General features: G+C 46.5%; 1 protein-coding gene across 1 annotated transcript in view; it reads left to right on the plus strand.

The window, feature by feature from the left end:
- Positions 1 to 25969, plus strand: part of LOC118092192 (vasoactive intestinal polypeptide receptor) — a 102843-nt gene that overhangs the window by 71065 nt on the left and 5809 nt on the right. Inside the window, exons 7-12 of the mRNA XM_035130008.2 lie at positions 8476 to 8629; positions 9762 to 9822; positions 12425 to 12491; positions 13399 to 13490; positions 21757 to 21889; positions 23842 to 23883. Of these exons, the coding sequence (XP_034985899.2) occupies positions 8476 to 8629; positions 9762 to 9822; positions 12425 to 12491; positions 13399 to 13490; positions 21757 to 21889; positions 23842 to 23883 (549 nt within the window). The remainder of the gene's footprint in view (positions 1 to 8475; positions 8630 to 9761; positions 9823 to 12424; positions 12492 to 13398; positions 13491 to 21756; positions 21890 to 23841; positions 23884 to 25969) is intronic.

Below are 25969 nucleotides of genomic sequence, written 5' to 3' on the forward strand. Positions count from 1 at the left end.
ATTTGCTGGGGGCCAAACCGTCTGAGTACTGTTGTAAGACCTGGATACACTCTGGATACACTCTCACATGCCATATTTTTCCTGGTCCTGATTCCCCCCAATATATATATATATATATATATATATATATATATATATATATATATATATATGTATATGTATATGTATATGTATATGCAACTTTAATCTTTTTTTTAGAAAATGGTTTACAGAAAGGATAAGGCAATGGAGTTATTGGGGGGGGGGGCGGTATAAAACACAGCTATTTAAAACCTTCAAAAAATGATGAAAATCAGCAATAAGCTGGAAACATACATATCTGTCCCAGATGGATGTCTGAAAACAAAAAAATGCATTTAGCAGTTGCCAGAAAAAGTACAGTGCATGCATTTGCCTGATTTTAATAGGCGGGGAGTTCCAGAGTCCAGCTGCTGCCACACTAAAAGATAGATTTCTTACAAATGCAGAATGAGTGTCACGTGGAGCCTGTAGCAATGCCAGTTCTAGGCATTTATGGGATGGTGTGATTTTGCAGGTAGGCACATCTCTTTCTGAGTTAAGACCTAATGTGAGCTCCAGGTTTGGACAAGGCACCCTCCAAGGCTCCTTCTCAGTGCAGCAGATGCGGAGATCTCTTGCCGGTCGGCCTCCTATTCAGGTGTGGGCGCCCCTTGAACAAGTCCCTAAGCATGCCTAGCCACGACGCTGGTTCCTGGCGATGCCCCCTCCAACTCAGAGGCCTTCTTCCGAGAAATTCCATGTCGGATCACGCCTGCTATGCCACATTTGTTTTCTGATCTGCTTCTTCTTTCCCCCCCTCTCTGGCCTGTCCTCCCAAGTTGCAACAGCTGCTGCCAGAATTGAATAAATGTGTGTTACTGAGTTGGGAAGCATAAGGTCGATTTATCACGCCCCCCCCCTTTTTTTTTTGCAACAGTTGGTCTGAGCCATGATAGCCTGGGTGGCCCAGCCTTATTTTCTAAGAAACAAGCAGAGAGGTGTAACAGGCTAAATTGAGTATGAATCGCATTATCGGTCTGGTCTGCGCCTCTCCCCTCGATTGCCTGCTTAGGCGCTCCAGAAGCGAAAGGTTTGCAACTCTTGGTCTCCCCTTCCTCCCCTTTATCACTGGCTGGCAAGGGTTATGAAGCATAGGAAGTATAGAATCATAGAATTGGAAGAGACCACAAGGGCCATCCAGTCCAACCCCCTGCCAAGCAGGAAACACCATCAAAGCATTCTTGACATATGCCTGTCAAGCCTCTGCTTAAAGACCTCCAAAGAAGGAGACTCCACCACACTCCTTGGCAGCAAATTCCACTGTCGAACAGCTCTTACTGTCCGGAAGTTCTTCCTAATGTTTAGGTGGAATCTTCTTTCTTGTAGTTTGAATCCATTGCTCCGTGTCCGCTTCTCTGGAGCAGCAGAAAACAACCTTTCTCCCTCCTCTATATGGCATCCTTTTATATATTTGAACATGGCTATCATATCACCCCTTAACCTTCTCTTCTCCAGGCTAAACATACCCAGCTCCAATTGGTGTGTATCCCTTAGCATGTTGTTCTTAGCATCTGTCTGTCTCAAGAGACATTGGAGTGTGCCTCTGGGGGTGAATTCAAACCTCTGCATTAACAGCACCAAAGTGGCCTTCCTGGGGTGCAAGCCTGGGGCAGTGTGTCTGGAGGTCCTGGGCTGCCCAGACAACAAGACCCCCTTCTTGGCCTTGCTGATGTGATGCAGAAGAAAGTTTGGCTCCCTGCACTCAATAATAATATTAATAATAATAATTTATTATTTATACCCTGCCCATCTGGCTGGGTTTCCCCAGCCACTCTGGGCAGCTTCCAACAAAATATTAAAATACAATGGTCTGTTAAAGATTAAAAGCTTCCTTAAACAGGGCTGCCTTCAGATGTCTTCTAGAAGTCTGGTAGATGCTTTTCTCTTTGACATCTGGTAGGAGGGCGTTCCACAGGGCAGGTGCCACTACCGAGAAGGCCCTCTGCCTGGTTCCCTGTAACTTGGCTTCTTGCAGCGAGGGAACCGCCAGAAGGCCCTCGGCACTAGACCTGTCCGGGCAGAACGATGGGGGTGGCTCTCAGAAGCTGTCGGCATGTGACAGCACCCACCTGGTCTCCCAGGTCCAAGTCCACTGGCTCTGTATTCCTATATTGCATTCCTAGGTTTATAAAAACAAACATGTGAAGGCTATAGGTCTGTAGAGGCCAAAATCGACTTCTCAGAGGAAGGTTGTCGTTTCTCGTCCAGCTGGATTACTGAGACTCATTGCCCATGATGTTTGGGGAAGTGCCAGAGCTTATTTATTTTTAATCAGAGTTCATGATGGAGCTAAATTTCTGGCATGTAAACGCCTTCCCTCAAGGCCCTCGTTTGATTCCCTTAATTTGTTTCTTGCGTGACAAATGATCGAATACAATCACGCTACCATGAGTAAGGACCGCTTTACCCTTAATGCCTCGTGAATTTGGCAAGATGTAAAACTGATTCACACGAAGCGTCAAAACTTGTTAGTATTCCATAGCAGTCCCGAAAGTCTTTTTTTTATTTAAAAAAAATGAGTAAAGAACTTGGGAAGCTGGGAGTTGGATGGGGAGAAACTCTAACCCCGTTTACTTGTGAGTAAGCCCCACCAAATTCAATAGGATTTGCTTCTGAGTAGACACGGCACATTAACGTTGCTATTCTGAGGTAAAGGTAAAGGGACCCCTGACAGTTAGGTCCAGTTGCGGACGACTCTGGGGTTGCGGCACTCATCTCGCTTTATTGGCCGAGGGAGCTGGCATACAGCTTCCGGATCATGTGGCCAGCATGACTAAGCCGCTTCTGGCGAACCAGAGCAGCACACGGAAACGCCGTTTACCTTCCCGCCAGAGCGCTACCTTTTTATCTACTTGGACTGGCGCGCTTTCGAATTGCGAGGTTGGCAGGAGCTGGGAACGAGCAACGGGAGCTCACCCCGTCGCAGGGATTCGAACCGCCAACCTTCTGATCGGCAAGCCCTAGGCTCAGTGGTTTAACCCACAATGCCACCTGCATCCCTTTATTCTGAGGCAGGGACCCCCATTAAAGAAAATGAATATCCACCTCCTGCTCAGCTATTGGCTTCAGTTTCAAATAGCAGTTCAATTGGCATTCAGGTCTTTGAACATAAGAACTATTTTGTGTCCATCCAAAGACTGGGGCCACTGGTGCAATGTTGCCCTTGAAGTCTTTCCTTGGTGCCCACAAAGCCCACACATGGCCACAAGGTGGTGAGACTGGTTGCGTTTTTCTCCCTTGAAAAATACACAGAGCCGAAGGAGGAGGTTCGGAAAATGGCCCTTTTCCCCACTTCCTCTTTCAGCGCTATGTGCTCTTCAAAGCTCAGATTAATTCTACTAGATCCATCTTTTGCCCAGATCCCTTGGAAGGGGGCACTAATCCACACCAGGGTGTGGGAGAAGTGACCAGGTGGGGTGGCACACTTGGTCAAAATTCCAAACCTGCCCATGGGCCTAAAATGATCAGTGATCCCTGATCTACCGCAGTGTCCCGTTTGCAATGCCTCTAGGGGTTTCTTTCAAAGCCATCTAAACTAGTGATCCTCACCATTTGCTATGGGCAGTGAGTTCTGTAAGTGAATTAGATGCTTAAGAACAGAACGCAGAACTGAGCAAATGACAAACACTCGGTTAGTCTTACATCTTCTTCTGGTGGGTCTATTAAAAATTAATTTCACATATTACCCCACCCCTTTTTAAGGAGCTTAGAGCAGTTGACACGGGTTCTTCCCCAGGAAGTCTTCAATCAAAGCTCCCTTCATTTTGTTTCTACTCATCTCCTGCCCAGGTACTTATAATTCTACCTTTGTAGCTCAACACACATTTTCTTAGACTGCAAAGCAACACCGGTAGACACACAACACCCCCTTTGATGTCGGTGACTTGGCCTAGTTCCACTTGGCAAACAGACAGCAGCATCAGAAAGGGGCTAAAAACAACTGTGGGTGATTTGCAGGAATAACACCGTGAACAGGACAATAGCTTCCATTCAGGGCAGCTGATGGAAGGGGATTAATTCTATTTTTATCCGGTTTTCGAAACCTGATTTGGCACGTGAGCCCAGCAGGTCAACCTTGGCTGGCATCATCGAGCCAAGTTCACAGAGGGTAGAGAAAGCCTGGGCCTAGCAAGTGTGATGAAGGGTGGAAAGGGGGGGTAGAACCGGGGCATAGGAGTGGGTCTTAAAATATGAACAATATGGGGTGTTAGGGGAGGGGTAGTACATTATGCTCCTCCTGGGGTAGTTTGTCCACCTTTGAGCCCCACCTTGTACTCAGGTCTCACCTGTGATTCCTAGAAGGTGTCAGCGAGAGCAGCCACCCCCCAGATTGCTGGTTGAGAACATGCAACCCCTTTGTTAAAACATCTGCGCTGACACAAGGGATTGGGTGCAGTGCATAATGGCAAGGGCCACAGAAAGGCAATTTGGGTTAAATTTCATAATTTGCTTTTCTTTAACTAGCCACATCTTTGCACTTGCATCTCCAGTTTGGCATAGTTCGTTTTTACCCAGATAGGGCCTTTCTATAAAAGGTAAAGGGACTCCTGACCATTAGGTCCAGTCATGACCGACTCTAGGGTTGCGCGCTCATCTCGCGTTATTGGCTGAGGGAGCCAGCGTACAGCTTCCAGGTCATGTGGCCAGCATGACAAAGCCGCTTCTGGCGAACCAGAGCAGCACATGGAAATGCCGTTTACCTTCCCACTGTAGCGGTTCCTATTTATCTACTTGCATTTTGACGTGCTTTCGAACTGCTAGGTTGGCAGGAGCTGGGACTGAGCAACGGGAGCTCACCCCGTCACAGGGATTCAAACCGCTGACCTTCTGATCAGCAAGCCCTAGGCTCTGTGGTTTAACCCACAGCGCCACCCGTGACCCAGGGGCTTTCTGAGTTCCACACAATTGTTATCTTTTGAGGCAGTTTGGCTCAGGTTTTCATTTTTGAAAAGAGGCACAAACTGGGAGTAGCTCATGAAATAAATGGCAGAGGCCTGTGATTCAGCTGAAGCACATGACTTTCCCCAAAGTATCCTGGGAACTGTAGTTTTCCCCTCCCGGAGCTACAACTTCCAGGGCTCTTAGCAAACAATAGGATTTCTTTTTGCAGAAAGTCACGTGTCTTAAACATGTATTGGATGTGCTTTAAACGTGTGGCGTGGACCTGCCTGAAATGTTTGTGTTGTGTTGGAATATTTAGAGAACAAATGGGGAGGGGAGGGAATAAATAACCCAAAAATAGATAAAACTCTTTGAAGACGAATGAATATTTGGGGGAGATGGGTGTTTTTTGTGTGTGACATCTATTCAGCATCCTCCACAGATTTGGGGCAAGCGCTGTTAAAAGATTGACATATTGGGGGTGGGTACACATCTGTGGTTCACATAGCCTGCCTGTTCAGAGAGATGGATTTTTAAATGTCTTGACATTTCCTTACCGTCAGAATGAATGATTGAGGTCAGATATGAGCGAATGGCTAAGAGTGGGTGAATGGGGCTGGAAACCCTTTGGGGGGCAGGCAGTGGGGCGCGGGGAACTGTTGCCTACATAAATCTTGCAGTTTCACCCAAGATGAATCCCATAAACAAAAAGCTAACCTTCCAGTCACTGAATAGGATTAGGAGTCTGCCATATAAGCAAAACAGACACACACACACACACACACACACACACACACACACACACCCAGGCAACCGACATAAAATTCATTCTGGGTCCTGTTTGGTTGGTCACTGGTTATTCCTGGTTTTTTTCTATATAAAATAAATAACCCTGCTCTCCTGTACAAACTCATCCAATGCAGAGTTTCTTATTTGCTTCCTGATAGCTGAGCCTTTTCAGGCTTCTCTCGAAAGACACAAAAGTTAGTCATGTATTTATTGATTGACTTAAGTTAACACTTAAGTTGCCACTGTGAATCTTTGGCAGCTAGAGGTGGCTTGAAGATGTCACAAATAAGGAACACTTTCTTGATGAAAAAGAGTTCGAAAACATAGGATTCCAAATTTTACGGTGCCTGATTTCACTCCCAACATTGAAAGGTCAAATTGTTTTAACAGTGGAATGGAAATAATGTTGTGCAGGATACATATGTGAATAATTGTTAGATCCTGAAGCTGAGGCTCCAATACTTTGGCCACCTCATGAGAAGAGAAGACTCCCTGGAAAAGACCCTGATGTTGGGAAAGATGGAGGGCACAAGGAGAAGGGGACGACAGAGGACGAGATGGTTGGACAGTGTTCTCGAAGCTACCAACATGAGTTTGACCAAACTGCGGGAGGCAGTGCAAGACAGGAGTGCCTGGCGTGCTCTGGTCCATGGGGTCACGAAGAGTCGGACACGACTAAATGACTTAACAACAACGTTAATCTATTTATTTAAAAAATATGTGTGCTGCTGTGTCATAAAGAATATATCAAAACAGTTCACAGCAAAAATAAAAGCATTAAACCAGACTATAAAAACCATAAACAATTAACCATTGCAGAATGATGTGTTTTTAATTGCCTGCATAAGCTTGGCAGAATAGAAAAGCTTTCAGCAAGTGTTCAAAGGTTGGCACAGACATGATACCTCAGTGGAATATCCATGTTCATTGAATGTATACCTCTGGATGCAATTCTGTAGTTAAAACTTTGGCCAACTCCATAACCAATAATGCAAGATCGTGTGGCAACAGTGAGGGCAGGAGGACTTGGGAAAGAAGAGGTTACGTCGGCCCAGCTCTGTTCTCATGAGATGCTAATGTCACGAGCATCACCTCACCAACCCAGAAGCCTTTGCCTCATGGCCAACGACTGTCCTCAAAGGTCCTCACAACGTCTTGCCTTCGGTGCCATCTGAAAACCCGGTTGACTTGGCAAATGAGAGCTTTGAGCCAAACACAGACCGAGAGCTTCTCGGTTTGATTTCAGGTGAACCCAGACATTTTGTAGTCATATCTCCTCCTTCTGTGCCCCGGACAGTATTCTCAGAGTTTGCTTGCTATGCTATAATCTCCTGCGGGGGGGGGGGGGGTAGAAACGGCGAAGGTTAAGAAACAGCCCTTCTTGTCTGCAGGAGGAGATGTAACTAGACTTTTTTTTTGCCTTTTCGATTTCACTGGGCCACCCAAAGGCGCTGCACTTTTATAACCTCCAAGTTATTTATTGCTGATGCCGTCACTGAATATAGCACCATCGATGAATCTTTAGAGAGTAAAGAGGGCAAGGAAAGAAAAAAAGGAGCTCTCTGCTTTTAGAAGCTTGCAGTCTAAATGTTAACAGCAGGGAGGAGAGACAAAAATGGGAGGAAATGAAAGGAAAGTCAAGAATAGCAGGGGGGGGTGAAGGGTCAAGCAAGGAAAAGGCATCCTTAGCCCTCAGCACCCATGAGCTCAGCAACATCTCATGCTCTTGACTTCCCTAGTGCTGGGCAGAAGGTGGTATCGTCATGCCCGGCTCACATCAGCCAAGTAGAAAAGAAAACACAATGGAAACAAGATTGTTTCCTACCCCTCTCGAGAAAAATGGCACCCTGGTTTCCCCCAGGTAATTTGTGCAAAGGCTGCTACTGTGTTGCCATTTAGAACTGCTCTTCTCGTTCAGCACTGCAGCGGAGAAAATCCAGTAGGCGAATCTACACTGGTCACTTATAACGTTGAAAATGCGTGATGAAAACGTGACACCAGAGGGCGCTGCAGAGCAGCGATCTGTCGGCAATGGGAAATTGCACTGAGAGCTACATAACTGTTTTTTAATAGCCTTTGCTAGCGTTTTTACAGGTCAGTGGAGATCCAGCCCAGGATTCAGGATCCAGCTTTCTCCACAGCCTATTACGTCCTTCCTTGGGGAAGGGTAATAAAGTAATAAAGCAGTAATAAAGTAATAAAGCAAATTTATTACTCAGTAATAAATAATTTGCTCAGTAATAAAGCAAATGCCCTGGTATCTGCAGGTGGAGCAGGGGAAGGCTCCTTGCTAAAGTCCTGCAGAGCTTCTGCCAGTCAGGGTAGACAATACTGAGCTAGATGGGCCAAGAGTCTGACTCTTTTACAAGAAAGGAGATTCCAGCTAAACATCAGAAAAACTTTGTGATGTTAAGAGCTGTTTGACAGTGGAACAGACTCCCTCAGGAGCTGGCAGACTCTCCTTCCTTGGGGGTTTTGAAGCAAAGGTTGGGTGGCCATCTGTCATGGATGCTGTAGTTGAGAATCCTGCATTGCAGGGGGTTGGACTAGATGACCCTCTGGGTCCCTTCCTGCTCTACAATTCTTTGGATCTGTGAAGGGACAACAGAAGTACAATGGGGTTTGTGCATGGTACATGATGTTGAAAGAGACTCATTATGTGCTTCAACATCCCTAACCTAGATTTGCTTACAAAGCAGAAATGGTCAACCCGTTAAATTTCTCGTTCTCATCTTTCCATTTCAGGTTGGCTGCAAGGCTGCAATGGTCTTCTTCCAGTACTGCATCATGGCCAATTTCTTCTGGCTCCTAGTTGAAGGCTTGTACCTTCACACGCTTCTGGTCATCTCCTTCTTCTCGGAGAAAAAATATTTCTGGTGGTACATCATGATTGGCTGGGGTATGCATGCTCTTCGGTCTTCATGCCTTTTTTATATATATAGAAAAATGTTGCTGTGTTTTTGCAAGAACAGAAATAGACCGTAGCAGAGGGTAAGGGACCTGTGGTCCTGTCCCTCCCAATGTTGCCGGACTACAACTCCCATCATCCCTTTTATTTTATTCCTTCCTCTCTTTTTTGTATGTATGTATGCAATGACTATAGCACCATTTAAGAACACCCCAGGGGGGGGGGAGAATATCTAGGGCTGAAAACAAACAACAGTTTAAAAAATGAAACAAATTGAAATTGTAATATTCCAAGTTGTTTTTAATTGTTTTTAATGTTGTTTTAGATGTTGTAAACCACCCTGGGGCTTTAGGGTGAAGGGCGGGAAAGAAAGAAAGAAAGAAAGAAAGAAAGAAAGAAAGAAAGAAAGAAAGAAAGAAAGAAAGAAAGAAAGAAAGAAAGAAAGAAAGAAAGAATGCCTTATGAGGAACGGCTTAGGGAGCTGTGTATGTTTAGCCTGGAGAAGAGAAGGTTAAGGGGTGATATGATAGCCATGTTCAAATATATAAAAGGATGTCATATAGAAGAGGGAGAAAGGTTGTTTTCTGCTGCTCCAGAGAAGTGGACACAGAGCAGTGGATTCAAACTACAAGAAAGAAGATTCCACCTAAACATTAGGAAGAACTTCCTGACAGTAAGAGCTGTTCGGCAGTGGAACTTGCTGCCAAGGAGTGTGGTGGAGTCTCCTTCTTTGGAGGTCTTTAAGCAGGGGCTTGACAGCCATCTGTCAGGAATGCTTTGATGGTGTTTCCTGCTTGGCAGGGGGTTGGACTGGATGGCCCTTGTGGTCTCTTTCAACTCTATGATTCTAGGAAGGAAGGAAGGAAGGAAGGAAGGAAGGAAGGAAGGAAGGAAGGAAGGAAGGAAGGAAGGAAGGAAGGAAGGAGTAATGTAATACAAATGCAACTTTCAGATTGAAAGCAGAACTTTGTGAAGTGTTGTTGCAACCCCCATTGATGGTGTCTTGAGGGAATTGTGCTGCTAATCTCAGTCAAGTTATTGTTTTTTTTCTAGACACTGAGCACACACTATTTTGTAGAGCACACTTTTGAAATCTAATCAAAATCTGATCCTCCCTTGGCAGGTGCACCCAGCCTGTTTATCTCTGCCTGGACTATCACTCGGATCCACTTTGAGGATGTTAGGTAAGCGGGCAAAATTCATCCACGGCGCTTCCTGGTGTCAGGAGAAAATGTTGGCTTGATGAGGAGGGCTCTGTAGGTGGTAAAATTGGGCAAAGGCTGCAGAATTACTCTCCATTCATTTGCCAGCTTTTTGTTTGTGTTGAAGAGATGCTCGATTCCTGTTTTCCAAGAAGAGCTGGCAACTTCCGTATCTGTTGATTTCCGAGTCTCGCTCCTTCCTTGGACCCAGAATTGGCATTGTGCAGAGTGAAGCAGCAACCTCAGGCAGTGGTATTTAGACAACAGCGTCACACAGGAAGATAGATACATCCAGTTCAGTTTAAAGGAAAACCTGCCCAATTTTCACTTTCTGAAACAATACCCAAACTGAGGCACAGCCATCCTTTGAAATCCACACTCTTCCAAATTTTCAAATGACGTTCTAGCCAACTAATAAGTACAAAAATGCATCTACTAGGGTCAAGGGTTATTCCTGAAAATAACATATGATAATGCATTATATTTGGGAGAACTGCTTTGCAAAAAAGTGTGTGGCAGGAAATATTTGCATCATAATACTGGGGATGTTTCATGAGGACGAGTCTCCTGCTAGGGCTGTTTATCCAACACTACTCAGAAAGGGCTGTGACTCAATGCTTTGCATGTAGAAGGTGCCACATTAAATCCCCAGCTAGAAAAGTACCTGTCTGAACTCCTGGAGAGATAAGCCAGGAGTGGGGAATCATTCTCAGACCATATTCCCTCACAGGGAGCACCTCGCTCTACGTGGGGCTACCTTTGAAGGTGAATCAGAAACTACAACTAATCCAGAATGCGGCAGCTAGACTGGTGACTGGGAGTGGCCGCCGAGACCATATAACACCAGCCCTGAAAGACCGACATTGGCTCCCAGTACGTTGGTGCTGACCTTTAAAGCCCTAAATGGCATGAGCCCAGTATACCTGAAGGAGCCTCTCCACCCCCATCATTCAGCCCGGACACTGAAGTCCAGCTCCGAGGGAATGGGAGCTGGGTATGTTTAGCCTGGAGAAGAGAAGGTTAAGGGGTGATATGATAGCCATGTTCAAATATATGAAAGAATGTCATATGGAGGAGGGAGAAAGATTGTTTTCTGCTGCTCTAGAGAAGCGGACACGGAGCAATGGATTCAAACTACAAGAAAGAAGATTCCACCTAAACATTAGGAAGAACTTCCTGACAGTAAGAGCTGTTCGGCAGTGGAATTTGCTACCAAGGAGTGTGGTGGAGTCTCCTTCTTTGGAGGTCTTTAAGCAGAGGCTTGACAGGCATATGTCAAGAATGCTTTGATGGTGTTTCCTGCTTGGCAGGGGGTTGGACTGGATGGCCCTTGTGGTCTCTTCCAACTCTATGATTCTATGATTCTATGAATGGTGGTCCCCTCACTGTGAGAAGTGAAGTTACAGGGAACCAGGCGGAGGGCCTTCTCAGTGGTGGCGCCCACCCTGTGGAATGCACCTCCCATCAGATGTCAAACAGATAAACAACTATCTGATGTTTAGAAGACATCTGAAGGCAGCCCTGTATAGGAAAGTTTTTAATGTTTGTTGTTTTATTATGCTTTTATATTTGTCGGGAAGCTGCCCAGGGTAGCTGAGGCAACCCAATCAGATGGGCAGGGTACAAATAATATAATTACTGTTACCATTATTATTCTGGGGGTCACTTGCGACTGGTGGACAGAGCTGGGGAGAAAGCAGGTGGATAAACAGATGCAGTCTTTAGCATTGTACACTACAGTACAGTCGTACCTTGGTTGCCAAATGCCTTGGAACTTGTACGTTTTGGCTCTCAAACAATCAAAAACTGGAAGTGAGTGTTCCGGTTTCCAAACAATTTTCAGAAGCTGAACGTCTGGCATGGCTTCCGATTAGCTGCAGGAGCTTCCTGCAGGCAATCAGAAGCCGCGCTTTGGTTTCTGAACATTTTGGAAGTCAAATGGACTTCCGGAACGGATTCCGTCCGACTTCCAAGGTACGACTGTGGCTAGATTCCAACCCTGTGGAAACCTGAGTTTACTGAGTAAACACACCACAGCTCTACATCCAGGCAAACAAGAGGCATTGTCACATTCAAGCGAGAGGGCACGGTCTTAGGTATTGCCTAAGGATGAGGTTTGGCCTAGAGAGGTCTGAGGGCCACTTGAAGAGACCCGGAGAGCCACATTTGGTTCCTGGGCCTGAGGTTCCCCAACCTTGGCCCCAATATAGACATTACTGAGCAAGAAGGACCCACGGCAGCTTCTGGTATTCCTCTCTTTCCCTGCATTGTGCAGCAATCAGTGCTGCACATGAGCATATCATGCAGAATCAAACCACTGGGTCCATCTAAGCCACGATAGTCCGTTCCAGTTGACAGCAGCTTCCTGTGGTCTCAGCTGAAGGCGTAAGATGCTTTTGCAGAGATACCGACATGTGCTTCCACCCCTGAGCTGTGGTCCCATCCTACGACCTGCGCATGTGCCTCTTTAAGATACAGGCATCCTCCTCCTACATTATCTGGAACTCAAGGGTATCATTTACTTCCTCAACTGCCTCCTCCGTACCCAAGAAGAAGCTCTTGATCTATTCGTATTCCTTTACAGTTGTTGGGACTTAATCGAATCTCCCTTTTGGTGGATCATCAAGGCTCCCATTTTGGTTTCCATATTGGTAATGTATCCATGGATATATATATATTTTCCCCATCTCTTGTATAATCATTCCTTCGCTGTCCTGCTCATGCATCGCTGTTGCTTCTGGGAAGGCAGAAATTGCCTCCGGTGTTTTGTTCCTGGGATCTAGAGAGGAGTTTTGCTAGGAATGTGCTTTGCTTAGCAGGAACAGAACCTGAATGTATCAATTCTGATTCACATCCTTCACAAGTCCAGTTCATGCTGATGGTCTGTCTCAGCCAGAGGAGGGAGGGGTTCTAGGCACATAGGTACATGTTCTAGGCTCATATTTTAAGACACATGCTGCTAGTCCCTATTGGGGGTCCATTAAGCAACATATGGTCAAGCAGATTTCTGGGCCTGGGGCACTAACCTTAGCTGGTGAACGGCAACTCTCCGTCTTCTCCGACTTCCCGACTAACTGAAAAGGCTCTTGACCTGTCCTGGCATCGACATGTGCATAGCTGTGCTCTGTGGGCTTGACATCATCATACTTGGGATGTCTTAACACAAAAGTCCCAAGCAGGCTGATGTCAGGCCCAAGATGGCTGCCGTCCTGTCTTGCTTTACCTTGTCCCTCTCTGAGCGGTGTCTGATCTTTGTTGTCTTTCGATTATGCTACGCACACCAAAAAATGGAGTTGTGGTGGACTAAATAATCCTTCTGAAGCAGGGCAGTTTGATGAGCTCATACACACAACTGTTTTACCACACATTACCTCACACATCTGCACCGAATGCATGGCAAAATTTTAGCGCGCCACTTGGCAAGGTAACAAAGAGGATAAGAGCTAACCCTGTATCACCTCGTGGCAGTTTAGTCATGTTTGTTGACTCCGTTTGGCAGAAAGGGAACTTACCTGTCCCCTTTTTCTAATTTTGTTTCTCGATTTCTCTTCCCCACAGATAAATTTCGTCCTCTTTATTTGCATCATCCGGATCCTGGTCCAGAAACTTCACTCTCCAGATGTCGGACGAAATGATACAAGCCAGTATTCGTAAGTCTGAATTTACTTTACAGCTCAAGAAAGGATTTTTTGCATTTCCTGAGGTTAGACAGATAGATTGATTATTAATACTTATACCCTCCATCTCCTCCTAGGAGCCTCAATGTGGCATTCATGGTTCTCCTCCCTCTCTGTTTTATCCTCACAACTGTAGGGACGTTTATAGATGCTAGGAGAGGGTCCATTTAGTAGATATTAGCCTTCCTTCCTCACGTTTGTGAGTTTAGCAGAGTCCGCCCCTTTGCAGTTTAAAAAGGGAAGCTCTGGTAGGCTAAGAATAAGAATAAGATATCTTTATTGTCATTGTCCCCTTGCGGGAACAACGAAATTACTCAGTTGCTACATCCACTCAGATAAAGCATTCCGCATAATCCAAAATTACAAAACCAAATTAAAAACAGTAAATATAATACAAATAACAAGTAAAATAAGATGACTTCAAAGTCCAGGCTTTCCATTTAAGGCCAAAATTGCTCTAGAGAAGAAACTGTTCCTGAGACGGCTCGTTCTTGCCTGCATTGTTCTATATCTCTGTCCCAATGGCAGGAGCTGAAAGAAATGGTGACCAGGGTGCGTTGGATCTCTTGATATGTCTAGTGCTTTTCTATGGCACCTGGTGGTGTAGATTTGTTCTAAGGTGGAGAGTGAGCAGCCAATAATGCTCTCTGCTGTTTTAATAATTCTACACAGCCCTGCTCTGTCCTGAGAAGTACAGCTTCCGTACCACACACATAAACCGTACGTGAGCACGCTCTGTATGGCACAGTGATAGAAGGCAAGCAGCAGCTTTTGTGGAAGATGGTTTTTCCTTAAAATTCTCAAAAAATACAGTCTCTGCTGCGCCTTCTTCACAAGCCCCCTTGTATTGACACTCCAGGACAGATCCTCCTGTAACTCAATGCCTAGAAATCTAAACGTTGTTACCCTCTCCACACAAATTCTGTCAATCAAAAGTGGCTGGACCTCGTTCTTCTGTCTCCTAAAGTCCACCACAAGCTCCTTTGTTTTCTTTGTATTTATGAGCAAGTTATTAACTCTGCACCACTCTTTTCGTTTAAGTAATCCAGTTGCTTTGAGGCACACCAGATTCTCCTAATATTTCCCCCTTTTCTCCCCTTTAAAACAATAATCACACAGACAATCTTGCAAAAAGTAAAATTAATATTTGTTCATTCAGAATACTTGTTGAAGAGTAACAGATGCAGCAATGTAGTCGAAGCAAAATTCCAAGTATGCTTGGTACTTGGCCAATAAATTATTCCTATTCCTATTATTCCTATTCCTAAACTTTTTTCATGCAGGCTTAAAATGGCAATCCAGTTACAAGGACATACTTTAGTCCAGTTCAAAATGGAGTCTGAGCTATGGAGCTATGGCGCTCAGAAATGCATTGCTGGAAGGAGGCGAAAGAGCAAAAAGGAAGAGGAAGGGCATACGCCCTCCCCCTAACAGGGCACAGTCGGCGTGCCTCTCAGAGCCCTTTCTAGGAATATTACAGGAAGAAACTCTGCGGGCTTCATGTGTCTATCATGCGCCTATCTAGCAAACATGCATCGTTGGTTTGACTGCATTGTAAATATCCCACAAAGACAACCCTTTGAAGTAAGGTAGGCTGACGCTTAGGCTTCCTGGCCAAAGGTCGCTGTGATCTTTACATAAGAACATGAGAGGAACCTGCTGGATCAGGCCCATTTAACCTTGGATCCTGCTCTCACATTGGCCAACCAGGTGCCTCTGGGAAGCTCACAAGCAGGAAATTGAGCTCAACCCCACTCTTCCCTCCTGTGGTTTTCAGCAAGTGGTCTTCAGAAGTATTACTGCTTCTGGGTTTGGAGGAGGAAAATGGCTGTAACAGCTACTAGCCAAAAAGATCAAGGAGATGGAACAACACAGGTTGCAGTGTTTGGGGCTTCTTTTGGTTAGAGGGAAAAGGCGAGCAAGGGATAGATCACAGAATCGTAGAGTTGGAAGGGACCATGAGGGTCATCTAATCCAACCTCCATTGTTCTGCCCGGACACTGAGGTCCAGTGCCGAGGGTCTTCTGGTGGACCAGATGGACATTGGGCCTGGTCCACCAAGAATCTTCTTACATTCACACCTTCACTTGATAACAAGTTTCCAGGAAGCGGAAGCCAAGGTGTTTCTGTTCAGAAACTGAGTCCTGCCACTTTGTTGGAAGCGCTGGGCTGATCTGAAGCCATCGCACCTGCAGAAATTAGAGTAAGCAGCTCCTGGAATCCATTGGCAGTTCCTGAAATGAGGGCTTCGGGGAACTGCCGCGCTCGTTGAGTGTTTCCTTGCCAGGCCGCCATTTGTGTTGCTCTGCTCCAGAGTCTTGCTGTCAAGGATATTGACAAGCAGGTGGGCTATCTGAAGGCAGCTCCTATTGCAAAGAAGATAGGTTTGATTTTGTCAGTTATCACGGAGACGAGTTAAGAGGCTCGCTACATTATTACATCGGTAGCTGTGTCCCCAATACAAAGCTGTATTGTAACTTTCGAACAAATGTTTATTTCTATTAAATAATTAAAAAGAAGAAGGAGTATCTTCTGGAGGAGGGAATTTTGTAGTAGAGAAGCAGCTAAGAAGAGGGGAGAGCTTAACCCTTCAATGTACAGTGGTGCCTCGCTAGACTAATTTAATTCGTTCTGCGAGTCGCTTCGTATAGCGAAAAATTCGTTTTGCGAAGCGGCTCCCATAGGAACGCATAGAAGTGCGTTTTCCCATAGGGTGCCTCGCAAGACGGGGGGGGATTTCATATTGCGAGGCACCCTATGGGACGAAAAGAATTCGTCTTGCGAAGCGCGCCATAGGAAACTTTGCCTTGCGAGTCTCCATTGAAAACGCAAAACGCTTTCGTTTTGCGAGTTTTTCATCTTGTGAGGCATTCATCTAGCGAGGTACCACTGTATGCTATTTTGTTGCTCCAAATTCCACCACCCCCATAAAAAAACCTCAACTTCCCACAAGGTTCATATATTTATTTATCCTTGTAAACACCCCTTCCTCAGCACCACTGGAGAGGTAACTTGTAGACATTTAATAATTGCCTCCATCATCTTCTTAGAAGTCACAAGGGATATGGGAGATAATTAATGAGCTGTCTCTGGGAAAAAAATGATGGCAAATAGGTTTGAATTTCCCCTTTGATGGCTCCAGCTGCCTTTCATTGTTATCCATCCCACTGACAACCTAGCAGAGCGCAACAATGATTGATTCAGTCACAATGCAACCCAAATTCTAGATCTGCCAGGAGCAGCAACTGTGGAACAGGCAGGTCTTGGGCTGTTCTGGCTGAGCCAGGGCTGCACTTAGGGATGCCAGACTCAATAGAGGGCAGGACTTCTGTGCCTTTAATTGCCCTGCTCTCTTTTGAGTCTGGAAACCTTAAAGAGAAACCAGCAAGTGTTTAATTTCCAAGCAAAGGGTCTGCTGGTTTCTCTTTAAGGTTTCCAGACTCAAAAGAGAGCAGGGCAATTAAAGGCACAGAAGTCCTGTCCTCTATTGAGTCTGGCAGCCCTAGCTGCACTGGTGTAATTCCCTCACTCCATTGCCTCTGCTGTGACAGGCCAGCCTTACTGGGTCTCCTCTGGCCTCACCCGTCAGCTGAGGGCAGCCATTCCATCAGGGGGAGAGATAGGAAGCAGGAGGCTCATTTCATCGGGTTTTCTGGAACTCTTGAACTTCACCAGCTGATCATTATAGGAACAACTGGTGCCTGGGGTTTTTTTTTTCCTCTTCCTTTCCTGTCCCCTTTTCCTTGCGTGCTGTAATGTTTTTTAGATTGTAAGCCTATGAATAGGGACTATCTTGTTTTGATTGTACGTAAGCCACTCTGGGAGCCTTTTCAAATGCTCTAAACAAAGTCAATAAATCTTGACTCAGCCAGGGATATGCCAGAGTCAGCCCTTCAACCTGGCTGAGCTAAGGCTATGCTACCTCAGCTGGCAGGATGTAAGCTGGCCTGAATTTCCCTGATTTCCTCCACTTAGGATTTCTACTTTAGTTACTTAGTTAACTTCTATATCACTTCCTATTTCAACGCAAGCTGCTAAGCAGTTGACGTATCCCAACAGAAAAAGAATCAATGGAAGCATAGAGTTGAACGGGACCACGAGGGTCATTTATTTCATACCCTTTTGGAATCCCCCCAGGGACCTTTTGCCCGACGTGGGGCTCGAACCCACAACCCTGACATTAAGAGTCTCATGCTTTACCGGCTGAGCTATCCCTGCTGTCAAATGCAAATTCTGCATTCGAAACTGAACAACAGCACCAATAATAATTCCGCATTTTAAGTAACCTAACCAGGCAACGCTAGACATCTCAAAACAATGTACACAAGTAAAATAAGTAAGGACCACAGAAAGCAAGTCGTAGACAAAACGTCAAGGCACATCATGGCTGCCGTTCAGTTATCCTTCCTCTTTCCTCCACTGCAGAGGTAGGGACCTTTTTCAGACAGAGGGCCGGATCCCCTTTGGGGGCAACCTCCTGGGAGTCACATGCTACTGGTGGGCGGAGCCAGTGGCAAAAGTGGGTGGGGCAAAGTATGTGACTCTTCTTGTGTATGGCAGCGGTCCATAGCAGCCATTCAGACACCAGAGATTTGTACCCACATGTTCCTCCATCCAGGCAAGCAAAAGGAGCTGTCACAATTCAAGGGCACATTTCAGCCAGGCATGAGCCTTTGAAGAAGGCGTGGCGCAGGTCCAATGAGGGCTTGGCCTGGGGAGGCTCCCAGGAGCCAGACAGAGACACCTGGAAGGTTGCATCCAGGGGCGTAGGGAGATAGGGGTGGTGGGGGCGGTGTGCCCCAAGCGATGTGATCCCAGGGGCGCCATCGCTGCTGCCCGTCCCACCCCCCAAACGCACCCCCAGCCCCTGCGCGCCCCACCCCAAAACGCACGTCAGTGCTCACGCCGTGCGCCGCCCCAAAACGCACGCCACGTCACTGCCCCCAGAACGCGCACCATGTCACTGGGGGGAAGTGTGCCTGCTCTCCGCCCCCGGTGGCGGAGTATGAAGCTCTGCCGCTGGTTGCATCCGCCCCCTTAGCCAGGGTTTGAGTATCATGGTTGCATCTGAGCCCCAATCCCCATGACCCTTTTCCGACAGCCTCAGTGCTGCACTATTCTGGCCCCTCTGCCTTCTCTTACGCCCTGCTGAACATTTGCGGCTTCCTCTCATTTCCAATTCAAGATGTCCCCGCTCCAAGGAGCTCTGATTAAATCAGCATATGGAAAGATGTCCCCAATCAGGGCAGCGTCATAATGGATTCGAATGCCGCTCTCTTGGCAGAGCTCGCCGGGAACTCTGCAAGTCTAACTAGACCAGCATTAGATATTCATCAGCCAAGCACCTTTACAAATTAAGTGGTGCTGGTGGAAGGAAGTTGTCCTCAGTTAGTCCTCAGGACTACAAATAATTCAGCCAGAAAACAGAACAGAGGCACATTCTCAGCCCCAGATCTGCCAGAATGACAGAAGAAGAGGGGTGTTTTATGAAGGAGGGCTGGAGTCCGTTGACTGCAAGTAGCAAGAGATGGCAGAAGAATAGAATCATAGAATTGTAGAGCTGGAAGGGGCCACGAGGGACATCCAGTCCAACCCCCTGGAATGCAGGAATCTTTTGTCCAGTGTGGGGCTCGAAGCCATGACCCAGAGATTAAGGCGTCCTAGGCTCTACTGACTGAGCTAAACACAATATATTGTGAAGTCACAACGCAAAGCACATTCATGGATGAGGAGCTAAATATGTAGCTACCATTTTTCTGACACCCACCCACATCCATTTAGAGGACATCTGAAGGCAGCCCTGTTTAGGGAAGCTTTTAATCTTTAAGAAATTAGTGTATTTTAATATTTCTCTTGGAAGCCACCCAGAGTGGCTGGGGAAACCCAGCCAGATGGGTGGGGTATGAATAATATATTATTATTATTATTATTATTATTATTATTATTATTATTATTATTATTATTATTATCCAGCATTAACTTGCAGTTAGTCTGTTATTTTTACAGCACCCTTAGATAGATATTGTACCTCTGGGTGTAATAAGAGCATTGAAACTATATATATCAGCTCCCTGCCCCCAAGGGCTTACAGTTAGCACTATTCCCCATCAAATGTTTTCTGTCTGTCTTGACCTCATGATCTGGCTCTCCATCTTTGAGACCATGGACTGAGAGGAGGTATTGCTTTCAGAGCCAGCCCTGGATGCCCCCACTGCTCAAGGGACCCCAGTGCAAAGTGGAGCACGTTCTCCTAGGTCTCTCTCTGCCTGAGCAGATCACATTGTCTTCCTCTGACTTAGAAGACTCCAGCCCATCCAAGAAGCTTCATCCAAGTCGTTGGCCGTAGAGGCAAGCTCTGTCCCTTTAACTGACTAAACATCAAAAAGAACTTTCTGGCAGTAAGTTCTGTTTTGACAGTAGAATGGACTCCTTTGGAAGGTGGTGGACTGTCCTTCCTTGGAGGTTTTGAAGCAGAGGTTGGCTGGCCACCTGTCATGGATGCTTTAGCTGAGATTCCTGCATTGCAGGGGGTTGGACTAGATAACTCTCAGGGTCCCTTCCATCTCTATGATTCTTGGATGTGGCTTCTCACTAAGGATGGTACAAACCCCCCTGGTGGAGTTGCAGTTCTGCTTAAGGCTTATATAATAATAATAATAATAATAATAATAATAATAATAATAATAATAATAATTTATTATTTATACCCCGCCCATCTGGCCGGGTCTCCCCAGCCACTCTGGGCGGCTTCCAACAGAAGAATAAAACACAATAATCTATTAAACATTAAAAGCCTCCCTGAACAGGGCTACCTTCAGATGTCTTCTAAAAGTCTGGTATTTGTTTTCCTTTTTGGCATCTGTTGGGAGGGCATTCCACAGGGTAGGCGCCACCACCGAGAAGGCCCTCTGCCTAGTTCCCTGCAACTTGGCTTCTCGCAACGAGGGAACCGCCAGAAGGCCCTCGGTGCTGGACCTCAGTGTACGGGCAGAACGATGGGGTCTCTGGCCACATCCCCTGCAGAAGGGGAGTCTGTGTGGGAATGTTGTGGATAGTAGGAGAGGATATATTAATTAAATATCCTTCCTCACTCACGCTAGTGAGCTGGTAGCAGAGTACATTCCCATGTATATTGCTGGAAGCTAGGGGGTAGATTCATTAGAATCTCTTGAGTTACGCAATCCAGTCTGGCTTGTCCAGATTGGATTTCGTCCTGGTAAATCCCCTTTGTTCCCTCTTAAAAAGAATAAAGACTCAACAGTCTTCTTTTAAAAATAATAAGAAGTTTACTTACATTCAGTTCACAGTATGATCCTGAAGGCAGGCTTTAGCTTGTAGTTACAGAAAAGAGTGTGGGTTCATCCCATGTGGGGACTGAGCCCATGTGCTGCTGGCCGAGAGCCAGCAGACAGCCAAAGAACATCAAGAGAGCAGCATCAAGAGAAGGGAAGATGGCTGCATGACCAGCCCTTTTATGGGGTCTCCCAGGGTCACACCCATCTACCTGGTCACACGCAGGGGGAGGGTGCTCCAGACCAGGTGTGACAGGAAGTCCTCCTGGCTAGAGTAACATCCCCCTATGTGTCCACTCTGGGTAAACAGGAAATGTTGTACTTGACTGCTACATCCCACAATCTGATCCCAGGTTCATGTCAGTAGCAAGAGTGAAGTCACCCTTACATGCTCACTTGACATGCAATTTTTTGCATTCAGATATACTGTCATCTTAGGGACATGGCTGGCGCTGTGGTGTAAACCACTGAGCCTTGGGCTTGCCGATCTGAAGGTCGGCGGTTCGAATCCCCGTGACAGGGTGAGCTCCCGTTGCTCGGTCCCAGCTCCTGCCAACCTAGCAGTTCGAAAGCACGTCAAAGTGCAAGTAGATAAATAGGTACCGCTCCAGCGGGAAGGTAAATGGTGTTTCCGTGTGCTGCTCTGGTTTCACCAGAAGCGACTTAGTCATGCTGGCCACATGACCTGGAAAAACTGTCTGCGGACAAACATCGGCTCCCTCGGCCAGTAAAGCGAGATGAACACCGCAACCCCAGAGTCGTTCGCGACTGGACTTAACTGTCCTTTACCTTTATGCTGTCATCTTACGTACAATTTGATGTGCAGTCCACATGCTTGGATTGTGCATCATGATTTTTTATTGCTCTGCATGCAGATCAGCTCTAGATCTTCAGGTCTCCCTCCACCCTGTGCACCTATCCCTTTCTGTTCTTCTCCCGCCTGCCAGGAGACTTGCAAAATCCACCTTACTGCTGATCCCGCTCTTCGGCATCCACTACACCATCTTCGCCCTCTTCCCCGACAAATCAAAGCTGCTGGAGATGAAGCTGGTCTTCGAACTTGTGCTGGGATCCTTTCAGGTAAGCCACCTCCCCCTGCTGCAAGGCCGGATTTCACAGGAACGGTCACAATTTCATTCATACTCCACGTCTGTCCCCACCTGGACATCGGCGAGCTCCTATGGTGCCTTTAGCCGTTTCCTGCTCCTCCTCCTTCTGCTTAGTGTGGCCTCAGTGTGGGACAGGGGCTTTCCGACATAGCTGCCAAGTACCCCGTTTTCCCCGGGAAACCCCCGTTTTTACTTACCTTTTCCCGGTGGCCCCCTGTATCACTTCGTCTCCCGTTTTTCTCCGTTATTTTCTCCTGCCGGCAGCCATTTTTCTTCTTTCCGATTTGCCCTTCTATGGGCACCAAAAATGGCCGCCGCCGGCTTCAAAAGTCGCATCTACGCATGTCCGGAAGTGCATAGACGCGACTTCCGGTGTCATCGGCGGCCATTTTTGGTGCCCATAGATGGGTGGAGCGCACCGGAAGTTGTGTCGACGCACTTCCTGACATGCGTACAAGTGACTTTCGAAGCCGGTGGCGGCCATTTTTTGTGCCCATAGAAGGGCAAAGCGACACCGGAAGTTACGTTGACGCAACTTCCGGTGTCACACGGCTGCCGGTCCCAGATTCTGCAGTCCGGGGCTTGGAAGGTAAGCTTTCCAATGTCCTTTTCAGCTTACTGTCTGCCACAGAACCATGACACATTGCAGGGGATTCCGGGGCACAGTCTAAGAAAGGGCTGCCTGGTCTAGCAACTCACTTACCATAGTGGTCAATCAAATGTCCATTATGGGAAACTTGTAAGCAGGGCATGTGGGACACTGGCTTATTGTCGCCCCATTTCCGGTGGTGCCCCTAGACCAGTCAGTTGCAACTGTGCATTGGGGAAGAAAGTGGTTAGCGGGATTGGTGATGTGCGGGGGGGGGGGATCTATTGCATTATTCTCATGGAGGGGGATTTTCCACCATGTCCCTTGTGGAAGAGATCTCACCCTTAGCAACAAAATGGCTTCTTCTTTATTCTAAGATTTTATTTTATTTTAACATCAACAGTTGTCATCCTAGCCGCCATTTTGTATCTCCCACAATGCCCAAGATCGGATGTCTTTGTGGGTATTGCTGGGGTGATCCAGTAGAGATCCACTTAATTATTACTCGGAGACTTCGCGATGTCGAATTACAACAAGAAGATGCCTTACTCCCGGAGAATTATAGATGTCTAAAATCGTGGCCTAATTTTACAGCCGCTCCTTACTTATCTAACATCACTAACGAAGCTTATAGATGGGCCTTCTCTAGAGCCCGCTTTGAGGCAATGCCCTCAGCGGTGCTGTACGGCAAATTTATGCGGGTACCAATTCATGAGCGCCTTTGCCCTTGCATGTCTAACAAGGTAGAATCCGTGACTCGCATTCTTTTATTTTGTGAATTTTATAGTGAAGAACGAGCTCGGCTGATTTTACCCCTTTTGTCAAAATTTACACCCTTGCAGTATTATTTGGAATTTCCCCCCGAACTCTTACGAAAATTCCTTCTGGAAGATTCCTCAAGCCCAGTGTCATATGACGTGGCCAAATTCTGCACTTTAGCTATCAAGAAACGCAAATCCCTTCTATTGAATGACACATTGCAAATCCCTTTTGTGTAATTGTTTTATCTCTGGTGATGTTATTGCTGATTTTCTTTCGTTTGGAATTACGTTATTCTGTATTGCTGGCTTTTGCTGTAATAAAAAACTGAGAGATCCACTTAGAAAACAGAGATTCTGCTCTGTTCTTGACATGAAACATTGAGTTTCTTGCTCTTTTTCTCTTGTCTAGGAAGAGTTTGAATTGAATGTTCCATTGGGCTTGATACAAACTCTTCCCTAGCCTTTGGGATGTGGGGGTGAGGCTACACATTTAAATATGTCCCTAAAACAAAGACAATGAAATAAAAATCTATGTTCTCTCCTCTTTTCTATTCCCCCTTCCTCCTTTTCTAGGGCTTTGTGGTGGCTGTCTTGTACTGCTTCCTCAATGGAGAGGTAAGATCCGCCATGATATTTGCAAAGAGAGCAAGCATTACTGGGGCTGCCAAGCGATTAAATAACGTTTAGTTCATTAATGACCTGCTCCGCCAACTAATTCATCAATCAAATTTAATTGAATTTGCTCCTTATTCTTGCACCGCAATGCATAATGCAGAGATTAACAAACTATGACGCATCGTTTAACAATGAAAAAAATAAGTATTTCTCAGATGTTGGAACGGAATATGCACGACAGCCAAAGCCAGACTGAAGTCAGATATTCATCACTACAAGGCAATCCCCACCCCCATGAGTCACTGAGACAAGTTGCAATGGCTCTCCAAACCTCTGAGGATTTTAATAATTACCGCTGTCTTTTGATAGGTGGTTCATTTGAAGATATTTTAGTTTCACAAAACAAGGAACGTAGACCGAATGAGAGCAACATTGCCATTGTTACGTAAAAGCACCTAGAATTTACTGGACGCTATACACAGATTTAGGGACCCAGGTGGCACTGTGGGTTAAACCACAGAGTCTAGGGCTTGCTGATCAGAAGGTCGGCGGTTCGAATCCCTGCAACGGGGTGAGCTCCCATTGCTTGGTCCCAGCTCCTGCCCACCTAGCAGTTCGAAAGCACATCAAAGTGCAAGTAGATAAATAGGGACCGCTCTGGCAGGAAGGTAAACGGTGTTTCTGTGTGATGCTCTGGTTCGCCAGAAGCAGCTTTGTCATGCTGGCCACATGACCCAGAAGCTGTCTGCGGACAAACGCCGGCTCCCTCGGCCTATAGAGTGAGATGAGCGCCGCAACCCCAGAGTCGGACACGACTGGACCAGATGGTCAGGGGGCCCTTTACCTTTACCTTTACCTTATACACAGATTTAAAACAAAACAAGCCCATGCCTGTAGATTTATGATCTAAAAGGCACAGCACAGAAGGAAAAGGGGAGGAGGAGGGAAGAAGAAAATAAGCAAACCCAGGCAGCAGTTCTTAAAGTCACATGAGCCCTATTGCGTGTTCACACCCAAGAATAAGAATTGCATGGAGGAGGAGGAAGAGGAGGAGGAGGAGGAGGAGGAGGAGGAGGAGGAGCACCTGCTGGCCTTCACTCTCAAATCATTGGGGAGACCTTCAACAGAGAGATATTTCTGCTAAACACACACATAGGCCTCCATGTGAACTGGAACTCAGGCCAGCTGTTCATTCAGGGTTCTATACCTTAGAGGAGACTTACCTGCATGCATCAGGTTCCCCTCTACTGGCGTTCCTCCCAATGCATGGATATGGATATGGAGATTATTTTATTGTTGTTGTTGTTGTTGTTGTTGTTGTTGTTGCTGTTGTTGTTGTTGTTGTTGTTGTTGTTGTTGTTGTTACCCCACCCATCTGGCAGGGTTTCCCCAGCCACTCTTAGCATCTCCCAACAGAATATTAAACACACGATAAAATATCAAACATTAAAAAACCTCCCTAAACTGGGCTGCCTTCAGATGTCTTCTAAAAGTCAGGTAGTTGTTTATTTCCTTGACATCTGATGGAAGGGCAGGCGCCACTACCAAGAAGGCCCTTTGCCCAGTTCCCTGTAACCTCACTTCTCGTAGTAAGGGAACCGCCAGAAGGCCCTCGTCACTGGATCTCAGTGTCTGGGCTGAGAGATGGGGGTGGAGACGCTCCTTCAGGTATACTGGACCGAGGCCGTTTAGGGCTTTAAAGGTCAGCACCAACACTTTGAATTGTGCTCAGAAATGTACTGGGAGCCAATGTAGATCTTTCAAGACCAGTGTTATGTGGTCTCGGTGGCCGCTCCCAGTCACCAGTCTAGCTGCCGCATTCTGGATTAATTGTAGTTTCCAGGTCACCTTCAAAGGTAGCCCCACGTAGAGCGCATTGCAGTAGTCCAAGTGGGAGATAACCAGAGCATGCACCACTCTGACGAGACAGTCCACAGGCAGGGAGGGTCTCAGCCTGCGTACCAGATGGAGCTGGTAGACAGCTGTCCTGGAGAAAGAATTGACCTGCGCCTCCATGGACAGCTGTGAGTCCAAAATGACTCCCAGGCTGCGCACCTGGTCCTTCAGGGGCACAGTTATCCCATTC

Source organism: Zootoca vivipara, chromosome 12 (assembly GCF_963506605.1).
Source record: "Zootoca vivipara chromosome 12, rZooViv1.1, whole genome shotgun sequence".
Classification (NCBI taxonomy): domain Eukaryota; kingdom Metazoa; phylum Chordata; class Lepidosauria; order Squamata; family Lacertidae; genus Zootoca; species Zootoca vivipara.